Source organism: Nelusetta ayraudi, unplaced genomic scaffold (genome assembly GCF_046127955.1).
Source record: "Nelusetta ayraudi isolate G7.1 ecotype Tasmania unplaced genomic scaffold, CSIRO-AGI_Nayr_v1 ptg000011l, whole genome shotgun sequence".
In the NCBI taxonomy this organism is placed as follows: Eukaryota; Metazoa; Chordata; class Actinopteri; order Tetraodontiformes; family Monacanthidae; genus Nelusetta; species Nelusetta ayraudi.
This window is the reverse complement of record NW_027466061.1, coordinates 27,464,242-27,478,012: the sequence shown is the minus strand read 5'-3', so window position 1 is coordinate 27,478,012 and position 13,771 is coordinate 27,464,242. Positions and strand designations below refer to the sequence as shown.

General features: G+C 49.7%; 1 protein-coding gene across 2 annotated transcripts; it reads right to left on the bottom strand.

Moving 5' to 3' along the window:
• Window positions 1–435: 435 nt before the first annotated feature.
• Window positions 436–13,619, bottom strand: slc7a3a (solute carrier family 7 member 3a). 2 transcript variants are annotated; one of them, XM_076022329.1, is made up of 12 exons: window positions 13,368–13,619; window positions 6,550–7,197; window positions 6,293–6,454; window positions 5,782–5,965; window positions 5,563–5,675; window positions 4,795–5,017; window positions 4,570–4,709; window positions 4,095–4,197; window positions 3,779–4,008; window positions 3,307–3,473; window positions 3,105–3,213; window positions 436–2,870 (listed from the first exon to the last, which is right to left on the bottom strand). In XM_076022329.1, the coding sequence occupies exons 2-12, from the start codon at window positions 6,914–6,916 to the stop codon at window positions 2,740–2,742; spliced, it is 1,929 nt and encodes a 642-aa protein (XP_075878444.1). In that variant the 5' UTR covers window positions 6,917–7,197; window positions 13,368–13,619; the 3' UTR covers window positions 436–2,739. The 2 variants fall into 2 exon arrangements, with proteins under 2 accessions (XP_075878444.1, XP_075878443.1); XM_076022328.1 differs by lacking the exon at window positions 13,368–13,619 and adding an exon at window positions 11,603–11,749.
• Between the last annotated feature and the right edge of the window lie 152 nt (window positions 13,620–13,771).

The following is a 13,771-nucleotide window of genomic DNA, read 5'->3' as shown; positions in this document are numbered from 1 at the left end:
CGGGTCCTTCGTCCAGCTTGTTCATCTGTGGAACACAACGAGCCCCACACTGAAGGTTGAAAAAAAAAAAAAAAAAAAAAAAATCATTTGGTTGATGCCTTTCTCAGCAGGTCTTCTTTAAAGAAAAGAACCTGACCCATTAACGACTCGCTGGCTGTGTTTTCCTGGAGTCCAGAGCTCAGTCATGGTGCCTCATTGCTCGAGGATAGTTTGTCAGTTTACACTTCAGCATCCGAGTTGGAAATAAGAGGTTTTCATGCAACTCTCTCATCGGTCCTTTGAAAAATAACATGCTTCACTGGACTCAAAGCCATTCACACTTTTAATAGTTGAATGAGTCACAGGTTTGTTGTTTAAAAATAAATAAATAAATAAATAAAAAAACAGCACAGGTAGCCGCAGGACACGAAGTAAATTTTCAAGACATGACGCAGCTGCCAGGGTAAGAATCACTTTTATTTAAGTTAGAAAAAAAAAAAAAAACAAACAGAAAAAAAAACAAACGCTTTTTTGTTTCATACACGACGGCCATATGTACAGGATATATGAATGGGAGACGTCCGGAAGTGAGGGGGGGATGAAGGGACTCATTGTGAGAGTCGCGAGGGCCAGGGGTCAGAGGTCACAGCCGCACCACAGCCACCGTCAAGTGACCCGTCTCGGGGGAAATATGTGCGTAAAAAGGGATTGTGGAGACGGAGGGGCGGCTGTTGACTCAACGCCACGTCACAGAACATCACTGAAAGATTCAACCCGGACGCCTATACAGTAGATTTGAGAAGGTGTGAATCAGTCGACTAGCACTTTGATTTGGGAGCAAACGGCAGTAGGATTTTTGGGTTTCTTGTTTTTAGCAGCATCAAAATGCCTTCAAGCGTGAATTTACATCTCCAGACACACAAATTTCATACAAGTTTTCTTTCCTCGTCCAAGAAAATATGTTAAAATACAAATAGGTAAATATTTTCAACAAATACTGTACATTTTACAGTAAAACTCTGAACTCAGAACAAGCCTCACCAGTAAGTTACAGACTCAAGAGGATTGGGGGCCATTTTTGTTTTTAAATTACACGATTTAAAGACTGATTTAAGCAGCTGCTCTTTTTCTTTTTGTAAAACTCAATTTCTAAAAAGGAGGACGAGGGGGGGGGGGGGGCAGGAGAGTAACAAACTTTCCTTTGGTCAGAGAAGAATTAAAAATAAGCCACAATTTAAAAAAAACAAAACAAACACATAGATTTTTGTGCAACAAAAGAAATGTGACTAAGTACATCAGCGCACTAAAAACTGTACATGTAACAAAATACATCTAGAAAGCATCAGATTGTTTTCCCCAAACAAATAAGAACTACAAACATTTAAATATTAACATGTCTACCACAAAAGAGAAAGTTAATATAAACAAAAAGTAGAAATAAAATAAAGTGTTGGGCAGCCAACAGAGCTTCTGAGAAAAGGAAGTTTCCATTGAAACTAAACAGAAATCTTTGTGAAAAGCAGTCATTCACTTTTCACAAACAACGTAAATTGTTTTTTTTTTGTTTTTTTAAAAAAAGAAGTGATTACAATGGTTTTTCATCACCGCCGACTGCCAGACATGGCTGTGATGATCAGACCAGTAGCAGAAACGGCAGCAGGCTGCAGCAGTAAGAGGAATAGTTAAACGTCTAGACTTCCCATGGTAGCTCCGCCCACTTAGACCACCTGATTCAGGTCCCCTTCCAAACGTGTGGAAGGTCCAACAAAGCATTCGGGTTTTTTTAAACAGGAGGCTGTAAACAGAGGGCTAGAATAATTTAATTTCATCGTGTGCTGCAAAAATGAAAATCTGGAACTGGAAGCAGAACAGAAGTCAAGCTCTGGAGGTGGGGTGGCAAGGGGGGGTGGGTGGGCTGAAGGCAACAGGTGACGACACCTGACGACAGTAACTCAACGTCGGTCGTGCGCAACGGATCCAACTACTCTAAACCGCGAGTCCTCAGTCCCTACCCTGTTAATGCAATTAGCTTGCTAATGCTAACATACTAACCTACAGGCCACTGCTCCAGGCTTGTTCTCCTCTGCCCAGGCCGGCTCCACACTGTGGCCAGCGAGCGTGCAGTGAGCACACCCCAGAATCGCATCTGAATCCCAGATGGGTTTTTTCTGATGTGTTCCACCTCCGCAGCAAACTGCCGACAACTTTGGGTTTAGCGTCACCTAGCGTTGTGCAGCTGAATCGATAGTCGCAACAGCAGAGCTGCGGTCAACCATCTCGCGGCTGCTGCCCAGTGTGTCGCCAGCCTGGCGCGGATCGGTCGGGAAAAAAACCCTCAGAACTAGTTACAAGTGTTCTACAAAATACGTTTTGTTAGTGACGCCTGTGCGCTGCACGCGCGGCAGCCTGACGACGGAGAGGAAGCGGTAACCAGCTTGTGTAACATTCTTTCCGTCGGTTGATGGGGACTTGAGGAGCGGTGCAGCGTTAGTACAGACAGAAAGACAGACAGAAAGGCAGGTCGCCTTGTCACAATGTCCCGCCGTCAAGTTAATCAGCCTCCGAGTCTCAGAGGTAAGACGTGTGTGCGTGTGTGGTTGTTTGTTTGTGTGTGTTTGTGTGTGTGTGTGTGTGTGTGTGTGTGTATATGTGCGTGCGCGAGCGTGGCTTTTTGCACTTGGAAGGAGCCCAGGGCGGCATGGCCTCTTGGGGGGGTGAGGGGGGGTGGGGGATGGGGGTGGGGTGGAGCCACAGTCTGTATCAGGGGCTCGCTGCCTCTGGGTCGCTGTTGCTCGACGCCTGCGTGTAGCCTCTCTTGTTCGGCATCTTCTCGAAGGAGCGGTTGCCCGCCACGCTGTGCCTGATGCCATAGAAGAAGTAGATGGCGAAGCCTGGCAATGGAAGGGGGGGGGGTCGTTAGAGGGGGGAAAACACAACTCAACTCTTGTGATCACAGGCTGTATCCAAAATCACCCACTCGTTCCCTCCTCCCTCTATATGGATTTCAAGGGACACCACAAATGGCGTAGCCCCTTTCTAGCCGCAAACTGGTGAGTGGGGGGCGGGGGGGCGACTTGGGACTCAGACACAGTGCTTTCCAAACTGAAGGGGGCGCTCAAACGTACCGATGACCATCCACACGGTGAAGTTGATCCACGTCTGCATGTCCAGCTGCATCATGAGGTAGATGTTGACGAAGACGCTGAACAGCGGCAGCCAGGGCAGCAGAGGGACCTGCGGGCGAGAAGTGAAAGCGTGGCGTCAGACTCCGCCCCACCGAACGACCTCTGACCCCGGAGGCCTCGGCCGCGTGTGTTGTGGCGCTACCTTGAAGGTGAGGGCCGCTTTGCTCTCCGGCTGCCTCCAGATGATGACGACGCACACGACGCACATGAGGCTCAGCAGGACGCAGGGCACCACCACGGAGGCGTGGCCGGCCAGCAGCGCTGGGAGACAGTTGGTCAGGAGGATGCACAGGATGGTGATGAGGAGCGCTGAGGGCGGAGGTGGAGAGGGCGGAGTCAGCAAAGCACAGACTTTCAGGCACTTTCAGTCACGTTTATAATTGTTTAAACACTCCACACATTTTTCAGCATAAGTGCCTTTGTGAATGGTGTGCTTCTTTTGTATGCACGTATGTGAATATATATATATATTTTCCGTGTCACTGCACATCCAATTAGGATGTGACAAATAAAGTTCTTGAATTTGGAATCGACAAATAAAGTTCTTGAATTTGGAATGAAAGGCAGACTGGGAGGTTGTGGGAGGTCGGTCCCTGCGGCGGGCTGCAACTCACAGATGACAGCGGTGGTGGCGTAGACGATGGTGCCGGACATCTGCGTGGGGGCGTTCCCGCTGGGGACGAAGAGCAGCTTGAAGGCGAAGTCCTCCTCGGAGGGCGTCTCCTCCACCTCCAGGGAAACCGGGACCTTCTCGCCTTCCGTGTCCACCAGCCTCTCCATCTGGCTGCTGAGGGAGCTGAGTTTCTCGGCCTGGTTCCCGGGCTGCAGGTTCCCGGGCTGGTACCTGCGAGAGGGAGGAGGGTGAGTTGGGCTGGTGGGGCGGTCGTTGCCGACGCAGAGGATCAGAGATTCGTGTTTCTTTGTTTGTACCTGAGGATGAGGACGCAGATGGCCACCAAGGAGTAAGCCAGCAGCGTCCCGATGGACATGAGGTCCACCAGAGACGCCAGGTCGAACAGGAAGGCCATGAGAGCTGCAAAGGAGGAGATTGACTGTCAGCACACGTTGTAGTTCAGGCCGGAGCGCTCTGCTTGGTCTCGAGTCATGAGGGTGCGACAGTGACCCGGTTCTTCCGTTGTCTCACAACACCTGCTTTGTCATCGGCCCTTTTTTCATCCAGATCATTTTACTTTTCTTGTTTTTCTTGTTTTCGAGAGTGGTGACTAATTATGAAGGTTTCACAATAGGGAGAAGTTTAATTAAAGCGAATTAAAGCGGATTTGGGACGTTTTAACTTGTGGGTCTTTACGACCGTGTGATTTGTGCACTGTTCTTCTCAGTCGCAGAGAGTCACTCAAACGCCCAGAGTTGATGTGAAAACGTCCCCAGACTTGGTGCTCCTCACCTGCCACGATGCCCGAGGCAATGGTGGCGATCAGCGGCGTCTTGGTGCGATCGTTTATCCTGGACAGGACGTGGAAGAGCAGTTTGTCCTCGGCCATGGCGTAGATGACTCGAGGCATGGGGAACATGGAGCCCAGGAGGCTGAGATCAACAACGCAGTTAGTTAGTTAGTTAGTGTCCGAAGGCCAGAGACCACGAGAACCAGGAGACCTCCGGCGAGCCTCACCTAGTGGACAGGGCGCACAGGGAGCCCACAGCCACGATGTATCTGGCCGGAGCCCAGCCCACGAAGGTGAAGGCCTCGGGCAGCGGGCTCTGGGCGTTGAGCTGGTAGTACGGCATCATCAGGGTGAGAGCGGCTGACACGCCAAAGTAGGCGAAGAAGCAGATGAGCAGCGAGGCCACGATGCCGATGGGGATGGACTTCATGGGGTTCTTGGCTTCTTCACCTGAAGGAGGAGAAGGAGGAGGAGGAGGAGGAGGAATCAGAACCTGGGTTAAACATCGTGTGAAGCAGCTCTTTGGGAAAGGTTCACATGGAGGCTGTTCACACACATAGGAGCTGCATGAAACTCCTGTGATAGGCATTTGTAATAAGAAGTTTGGAAAGAAATAATAATACAAAAGATCAAAAGGGAATCCTTTCTTTGTGTTCATTAGGTTACCAATTAAGTCACACCAGCAAGAATCGCTTTACATTAATATGGACATAATTTTTTTTTTAATATAATTTAATAAACTTTTCCAATTTTAGGCAATTAATTGCAGTTATATATGGAAAGACTCTCCGTCTAAAGTCAAAGATTCTTCTGTCTGGACAAAAGAATTCCTCACTGGCGGCCCGAGTTTAAAAGGTTAAAAGGAGATTTTCTAGAGAGTCGGCAGTTGGAGGGAACGAGGCGTGAATGTGTTGTTTTTCATCCACAGTCAAAAATGTGCAGAAACAGGAGGACAGAGCGGCCGCCGAGCGGAGAGACACAAAACCACCACTCACTTGTCGTGGCGATGCAGTCGAAGCCGACAAAGGCGTAGAAGCAGGTGGCGGCGCCGGACAGCACGCCCTTCAGGCCGAACGGAGCGAAGCCGCCCACGCCAAACTTCTCCAGACTAACCAGACGAGACCAGAAGACAGCGGCGCAACGTTAGCGGCCACTCGCCGATACACAACTTGAGCGAGCGAGCGAGCGATTTCCTTCCTGTGGGCGGGACTCACTTTATCTCCTGGCTGCTGTTGGTCTGGGTGACGAAGTTCATGTAGTCCTCCTCCGTCAGGTTCCAGTTGGTGGCGTCGCCCTTGATGAAGCCCGAGATGGTGATGAAGGCGAGGACCACCAGGTTGATGCCGGTGAAGATCTTGTTCACCAGCGCCGACTCGTTCACGCCGAAGGCCAACAGCCCTGCAGGAGAGAAAGACGATGACAAACCGTCATTCTGACTGTGATTCACACAAACAGCAACACAACAAGTGCAAGAACGTGTGTGTGCATGTGAATTACAAACGAACAGAATGCAACTTTTATTTATTTATTTATTTATCTCATTTAAAAAGAGGAAGCCTGTGAAGTTGTTTGTTGAGCCACGAAAGAAACCCAACAGTTCCGTTTACAGGTCACTAATGACTCAGCCGGCCTCCAAACACTTATGTTGCAATCGTACATTTCATCACGTCCCTCGTGGTATTACTGTGTGTGTGTGTGTGTGTGTGTGTGTGTGTGTGTTCTCACCGGTGAGCAGCAGGATGAGAATGAGGGCGAACAGGTCCGGGTACTCGGCCAGCACTCCTCCAGGCACCTTCATGGCCATGGAGGCTTTGAAGAAGCCCGAGATCTTTTGCTCCACCAGGTTGTCGAAGGTGGAGCTCCACGCTCGAGCCACGCTGGCCGTACCTGCCGCCAGAAGAGACCACGGTGAAGGTTGGAAAAGAGAGAAAACGGAAAACAAATCTAACCCGGGCGTTCTCGGCGCTGGCCACCGCACTCACCGATGACGTAGGAGAGGATGAGGTTCCAGCCGGTGATGAAGGCCCAGATTTCTCCCACCGTCACAAAGCTGTAGAGGTACGCCGAGCCCGTCTTGGGCACGCGGGCGCCGAACTCGGCGTAGCAGAGGCCGGCCAGCATGGAGGAGAGGGCGGCGATGAGGAAGCAGAGGATGATGGCTGGGCCCGCCTTTTCGCGGGCCACCTCGCCCGCCAGCACGTAGACGCCGGCGCCTAGCGTGGAGCCCACGCCCAGGGCGATGAGGTCCAGGGTGGACAGGCAGCGGGAGAACTGCGTCTCCACGTTGGAGAAGTCCAGTTTGCGGCGGCGCAGCAGGGCCCTGCCAAAGCTCGCCACCATGCTCGCCATGTTGGCTCTTGAGTGTTGCGCGTGGGCGGGTTGAGCGAGAGAGAGAGAGAGAGAGAGCGAAAGCCTCCGAGTGTGGCTGGAGCGACTGACGAGGCTTACACACAGTGCGTGTGACTGGACTGGGAGATCCAAACGACTCGGGCCAGACGGGCAGAAGGCGAGGCGAGTCCTGATTGATTGCTGCTGCCTGGGTGATCGAGGTGGCGCGTGGTGAGGGCAGGAACAAACACGTCGGTGGCGGTGGGTGGAGGCGGCTGTGTGTTGCAGCGAAGGATTAGAACCTGTGACGACACAGAACAAGAAGACAATTGCTCAACACAGGCAACTTACTCACAAAGCATGCAGACCGAGGCCTGCCGCTCACTTCCCCCAAATTATCGACGAAGGCGTTGAAAGTGCAGAAAACAGTATTTGGATTTGTCTAAAATCCTCTTAAATTGCCGGGTTGACTTTGTCTGTTGGTTTTAAGCGTTCCTAGAGATCCTAGAACCCTCCGGTAAAGAGAGGCCGTAAGCAGAGGGACTCAACCCCCCTTCTCTTCCCCATGAGCACTCTTAAATACAGGTTATGCAACTTCCAGGAATTCGTACCTCCTCCCTCTCTCTCTCTCTCTCTCCCTCCCTCGGAACACATCGACACATCGTGAGGAGCAGCGGGGCACCAAAAACCCTCATGCAGGAGAAAGACAAGCTTCCAAAACGCTCACCTACCTACCGTGCTCATCATCCAAATCTTTGCTTTGCAAAATAAACACTCGCCGGTTCACACACACACACACACACACACACACACACACACACACACACACACACACACACACACACACACACACACACACACACACACACACACACGAGGAGCTCGCGGGGGAAATTCCAAAACCCCATGGAAGCAGAAGTGGAGCTAATCTGCTACTTGTCTCAATGTTTTTCCAACTGATATTCAGGCCGAAGAGGAGAAGCCTGGGAACGCTGCTGGCTGAACACATAATATTGTTGCTTTGTGTCCAGCTAATAACAACAGGGCTGAGGAGGAGGTGGAGGACGGGCTGCATCTGCAGCTGGAGGCCAGCAGCTTACAGCAGCAGGTGTCAGCGCGGCAGGCGGAGCTGTGCGCGCACGCACGCACGATGGCGGGGCCAAGGACACATTTGCACAGCGTGCCTCAGCAGCGGCAGTGGTCGTCCTGTTCAGACGGTTTGACGCACACCTCAACTATCAACAGAGCGGCCAGTGACACGCTTCTTGTATTGGTGTGTGTGTGTGTATACGTAACACAAGCGCGACCTGTAGCCGAGGGTCGGGTTTGAACTGCTCGAACACGGTTGTGTAAGAGCTGCTGTTGAGAACTGAGATTCAGTGGCTGGACGAAAATAAGGTGCAAAACAAACTATAACCTACTTTGACCTTGTCGCCTTAAAAAAAAAAAAAAAAGTTCAAAAAAAGTCGCTGTGCCATTTGTGCGACAGGTGACTGCAAATCAGGATTTTTCTGGTTCCGTTTATGAGCGGCGAGGAGCACGGGGCAAACTCACCTTATCTGCAAGTACTACGCTACACTGTTACTACCAGTTTTACTACGCACTTTTATCTCACATAGTGGCTTTGCTGGATACTCATTATCAAAACTCCGCCTGTCACCTTAGCTCAAGAGGAATCTTGAAGTTTGGAGCCGCCCTCGGACTATTAATGCCACAGGTCGACGCCTGATTCCACAAACCTGACCATCTCGACCTTCTGGACGTTGCGCTCACGCCACGGGAACCACCGAGTGGAAGTTACTTTCAGGAGAGGAAGGAGCCTTCAGGTGGAGGTCGGAGGACCAACTGTCCAGGTTCAGTGGGTTTAAAGGGCCAAAGTCACAGGAGCTTTCTGGTGATGCCGTGGCCTAATTTCAGCTTGTTCTCCCCCTCGCCATTCGGCACAATGGCAACATTCTAATAATACCGCAAAGACAACAGAAAAGCTCACTATCAAAGCGCTTCCACTCGTACCGTTTCAAACGCAGCGGCATCCTGTCGCGTACAGTTTTAAGTGTGTCCGTGTACAAACGGCGTCAAACAATGCCGTCGGAAAGGACAACAGAGGGACGCCAACGGTAAACACTCGGCCCCCGTCTGAAGGCTGATGGGAACCTGTTGGCGCGCTGGTTGTGCTCTGCCGCTCGCTGTGACATCCTAGCAGCGCGTTTCCACTCCCACACCAGGAACGCACATCTGAGAGCCTCCACGTTTGGGTCAACAAACATGGTTTTCCCTCCACTACTGTGCCCAGCAGGCACTTTGTCCAGTTCGTACCTTCCGCAGGCGAGACAATAAAAGTGGTGAACTGGAATCGCTAAGAATAAAGCTGTGAGAACGCCACAGGGAGAGGGAGTGGGAGAGGGAGGGAGAGAGAGAACTTAACATCGGGTCAACCTGCCGGGGGCCGAGGAGGGAGGGAAACGTCTGCATTACTGCACCTGCACGGTGCGGACCGGACCGGACCGCCAGCGTGCAGAACTGCGTGTGTGATGGTGACCCGCTTGTGGAGCCTCCATCACATCGGTTCCCATTGCTAATCTTTTCCTTGTGGCTTTCACGAGGGCCGCCGTCTACGTCAGTCGGCCACTGCGTGAGGGCGCCGCTTCAACAACGCTACACCGCAGACCCCCCAGACACACAAACATCAGAACCACAACCGAACTCGGAGGCCGTCAATGAGCCTAAAGTTAAAAACTGCCCAGGAGAAAGGATCCGCGTGGACGGACGGACAGACGGGAGGGGACAGACTGGGGACCGTGGGAGCTCCGGTTGCAGGCTTCAGGGGATAAAAAAGGTCCTGCTGCTTGATTTAGCGCAGTTGCAACTGTTGCCACGAACTCTTAAGAGGATTATTAGCAGGAGAGGCAGCAAAAAAACCTGCTAACCTCATTAGGTCGCGTTACTGCAACTCACCTCCAGACACAAACAAAGCATGGTTTTTGTTTTGACGGCAGAAGCGGTCACGGCTATCATCCAGGTTCTTTGGTATCAAACACTAACATGTGAACGGCGTAACTCTTCCGCCAAGAAAGACAACTTCTTCATTCCAGTGAACAGTGGACCCTTCAGTAAGTACTCGGCCAATTATTCTTCATGGAAACGCTCCTTTGACCACAGTCCTCCTGATGGTGTCAATGCGAAGCCCAGGAAGTGAACAAAGGGAACACCGTGTCCAGTTCCAGTTCTACAGAGCTACTGACCCGACTCAACCCCAGGACAAAACCCTGTACATAGTCACACACACGCATGCATGCAAAAAACAAAACAAAACACAATGGCGTTTGAAATGGCGCCGTACTTTGATGCCAGAAATATACGTTTGGTAGCAGCAGGTGTATTTTGACATGACCGGGGCGGGCACTTCCTGCTGGGACTGAACCCAGAGACCTCCGGTCACCTGGCACCAATCAGCCCCTCCTGCCAAAAACACTGATCCCGCCGTGAAGATGGAATGTGACAAAGAAACAAATCTGCTCTCTTTCCCAGACGCGCTGCCAGCGCGGCGGCTACAGTGAGCTGCTGCGAGGTGCCAAACACGGACTCACTGTACTCACGAACAGCCAGTCAGGAAATGAATCCAAGGTCTGCTTCAGTGCAAACATCGGATGACACGCAGCATTTAACTGTTTGCACACGCCTCCTTCTGTTGTTTTGCACAATGAATAAATACAAGTGAAACACATTTATTTATTCCTACCACTAGAACTTCTCCCTCCTGATTTTCAGAAGGCACAAAAGCCAATCAGTGACCACACAAAACAGGTTTTGCAGTTTGCAGCTGAGCCGGAACAAGGACGAGTTCATTCTTGATAAATATTTTTGATTGTTATATGCAAGTGCTGCAGCAGAAAAAGCCAAATATCAAATGTTGGTCATTTAGATCCCAAAAAACAACAATGATAGTACAGCTAGGTGATCAGAATTTGAAGGTTGTATCTAGGTTTTAATATTCTTTTTTTTAAACTACACATAAATATAACCACCACTCATAAGGATAATAACTTCTAGCCAAATAGCCTTTAGAAACAAACCCAAGAATTGGGTTCACTTTGATAAGGGACGTATAAAATTGTGATTTACTACATTAAACAGTAACAAACGCTTGGTGAATCAACCTCTTCAGTGGCTGCTAAAAGATGCTGGGGTCGGTTCGAAGACGGTCCTCACATTTCTGACGCAGCATTGCCACGCTCCAAACTCACGCGGCTCGGGCTATTTTCACACCGCTCGATCACTTTTACACCCAAGTTGAGTCATCCTGCAAGAACCTCGCACTACATTTTTTTTTTTAAGCCTGTCGTGCCTCTTGGAAGCTTCCATGTGCCCTTCCCTAATTCTTTTTCCAAGCCAAGCCCAACTCTTAATAAAGTGACGCTCTGAATGAACCGACCTCTCCACTGGTGGTGAAACAGCCAGCCGTCAGCAGTTCGCCAAGCGGCCCGGAAGGGTCACACCGAGCCCGGTCACCCCGCCGGTCACTGTAACCTGGCTGCGAGCCCCCACGCGGCTGATGCAATGACGCGTGGCTACTACACTACACTACACTACACTGGTACGGGCGCATGGAAGCCGCCTCAACCGGAAGCGTGACTCGCTTTTTATCGACGGCGGGAATCCCTCTCGGTCGTGCGGCGTTTAAATATAGCGAGCTGCTTGCAAACTCACGTTCGGTGGCACTGACCGTACTAGGCGTACCAGGCGGCCGGGGCTCGGCGGAGAGAAAGACTGGCAGCTAACGTGGCCGCCGAGAGAGCGGAGCGCGTAGTGCGTGCTGCCTTCACACAATCTGTAAACACGGACTTCTCGATTACTCCAGTCTAGACACGTTTGAAGTCGAGAAAATAAACCTCGGGTTGTTTGAATTCACGCGGCCGCCGCATTTCTACCGCCAGCGCAAAAAGATATAATCGTCACATCCGACTCTACATACGTGTTTGTCCATTATTTACACATAAGTGTCTTAAAAGGAAAAAATAATTCTGAAACAAACAGGCACTCGCCAGGTCTGTGAAGGCAGCGGTAGTATTAGCAGGACATGCTAGCGGACGGGACCAAAACAATGAATGAAAAATGACCTAGTGTGTACAGGGAAATTGTGAAAACCCTGGGTTTGTGGCAAAGTAAAAGGGTGTTAGTCTTATATATGTTTTAAACAGGAAGACACGGTGTCTAGTGGCTTCATTCTTAACTTCCGCTGAGGAAACCTGACCGAAAAGTCCGCGCTCAAATTTAACACGTAGGTGTTTCAATTGAAAAGCGACTTAAGTTAAACCTTTAAAAAAAAAAAAAAAAAAAAAAAAAAAAGAGTTGATAAATATACCTATACATACAAGCACATTGTTTGCACATAAAGAACCTAGTAAAAAAAAATAGGTGGTTAAACATTTTTCCGCCACATTGACGTAATATTGCATCAGTCTTTTTACGAGAACCACGACACGAGGGGCAGGACGTGAGCAGGAACTCGACTCAAACACAAGGCGACGCGTTAAAAATCTGTCATAAAATCTTTTTGAAAATATGTATATTTATATTACCTGTATATGAGTGTGGTCGATGTCACGAAGTCAAACCGCGCAGGCAGTACAGAGACAGGAGGAGGAGTGCTGGTTGTGTCGGTGGCCGTTTGTGGTGCTGATATGAAGGATCCCCGCCCAGTAGTCAGTGTGTAGACGTTACGCTGGAGGGGGCGGAGACAGAGGCATAAACAAAGTATTTTCGTCAGAGGAAGCGGAGGTCTTTCCAGTAGTAGAAAGGAAATCTTGAATTGACGTCTAGGTCCACAATGCGGTCGGATGTTCGAAGACACGAAACGTGTCTTTGTGGAATAATGCCACTCGGTCGGTCCCTCGTCTTTCTGTTTTTGAAACATAAAAGACAGGCGACAGCCGGTAATTTGATACCCTTATTTAAATAGCCTTGATCGTAGAACGCACGATTACACTTCTTAGCCATGGCCAGCTTTGGTGCAAAGACTCTGAATTGTCCGTAGGAGTGTGTGTGTGTGTGTGTGTGTGTGTGTGTGTGTGTGTGTGTGTGTGTGTGTGTGTGTGTGTGTGTGTGTGTGTGTGTGTCCCGGTGATGGAACATTTTCCTAAAATCCTTCCCAATGTTTTGAGCATTGATAAAATTCTGCATCATTAAACATTCACCAATGCCATTTATTACTTTGAGTACGTTTTGAGTGTTAAAATACATTTTTAAGCTTGCTTTATAACAAATTGGTGCTCAAAATATTAGCTCAGATAATAGCCCCCATGATGGGTTGGTCAATAATATTACCCCCATGTAAATCTTTGCTTTTGAAACACCTCATTAAACGATCAACTTTTAAACCAGTCAACTGGCTTCGTAACAACGCCTCAGCAAAAAAGGACTCGAAGGAACAGGGCAGTTGAACACATCATTGAGAGGGACTGCTTTTACTCACCATGCCAAAGACAAAGGAGTCAATCTTAAACTCAGTAAGAAGGTAGTAGAGGCTCATTATAAGGGGGAAGGTTTATACTCATTTCCAAGTGTTCCACAGTGCGTAGAACTTCTGTAACGTTGCATCATTATCAAATACAAGGAGACAAATCTGGACGTGGTTGTAAGCATAAGATTTCGACAAGTCTCGAGAGGAACATAGTCAGAGATGTTTGCAAAAAGCCCCAGACATCTGCCAAGAGGATTCTTGCTGACCTGGCCTCTTCTGGAGTTGATGTTCTAAGGAACACAATTGTGAGGGCTCTCCATAATGGTGGGCTTCAGGGCCATTGTCCCAGAAGAACCCTTTAACTGAGAGAGCGGCACATCAAAGCCAGACTTAGGTCTTTTTGTAAAGTAAAAGTG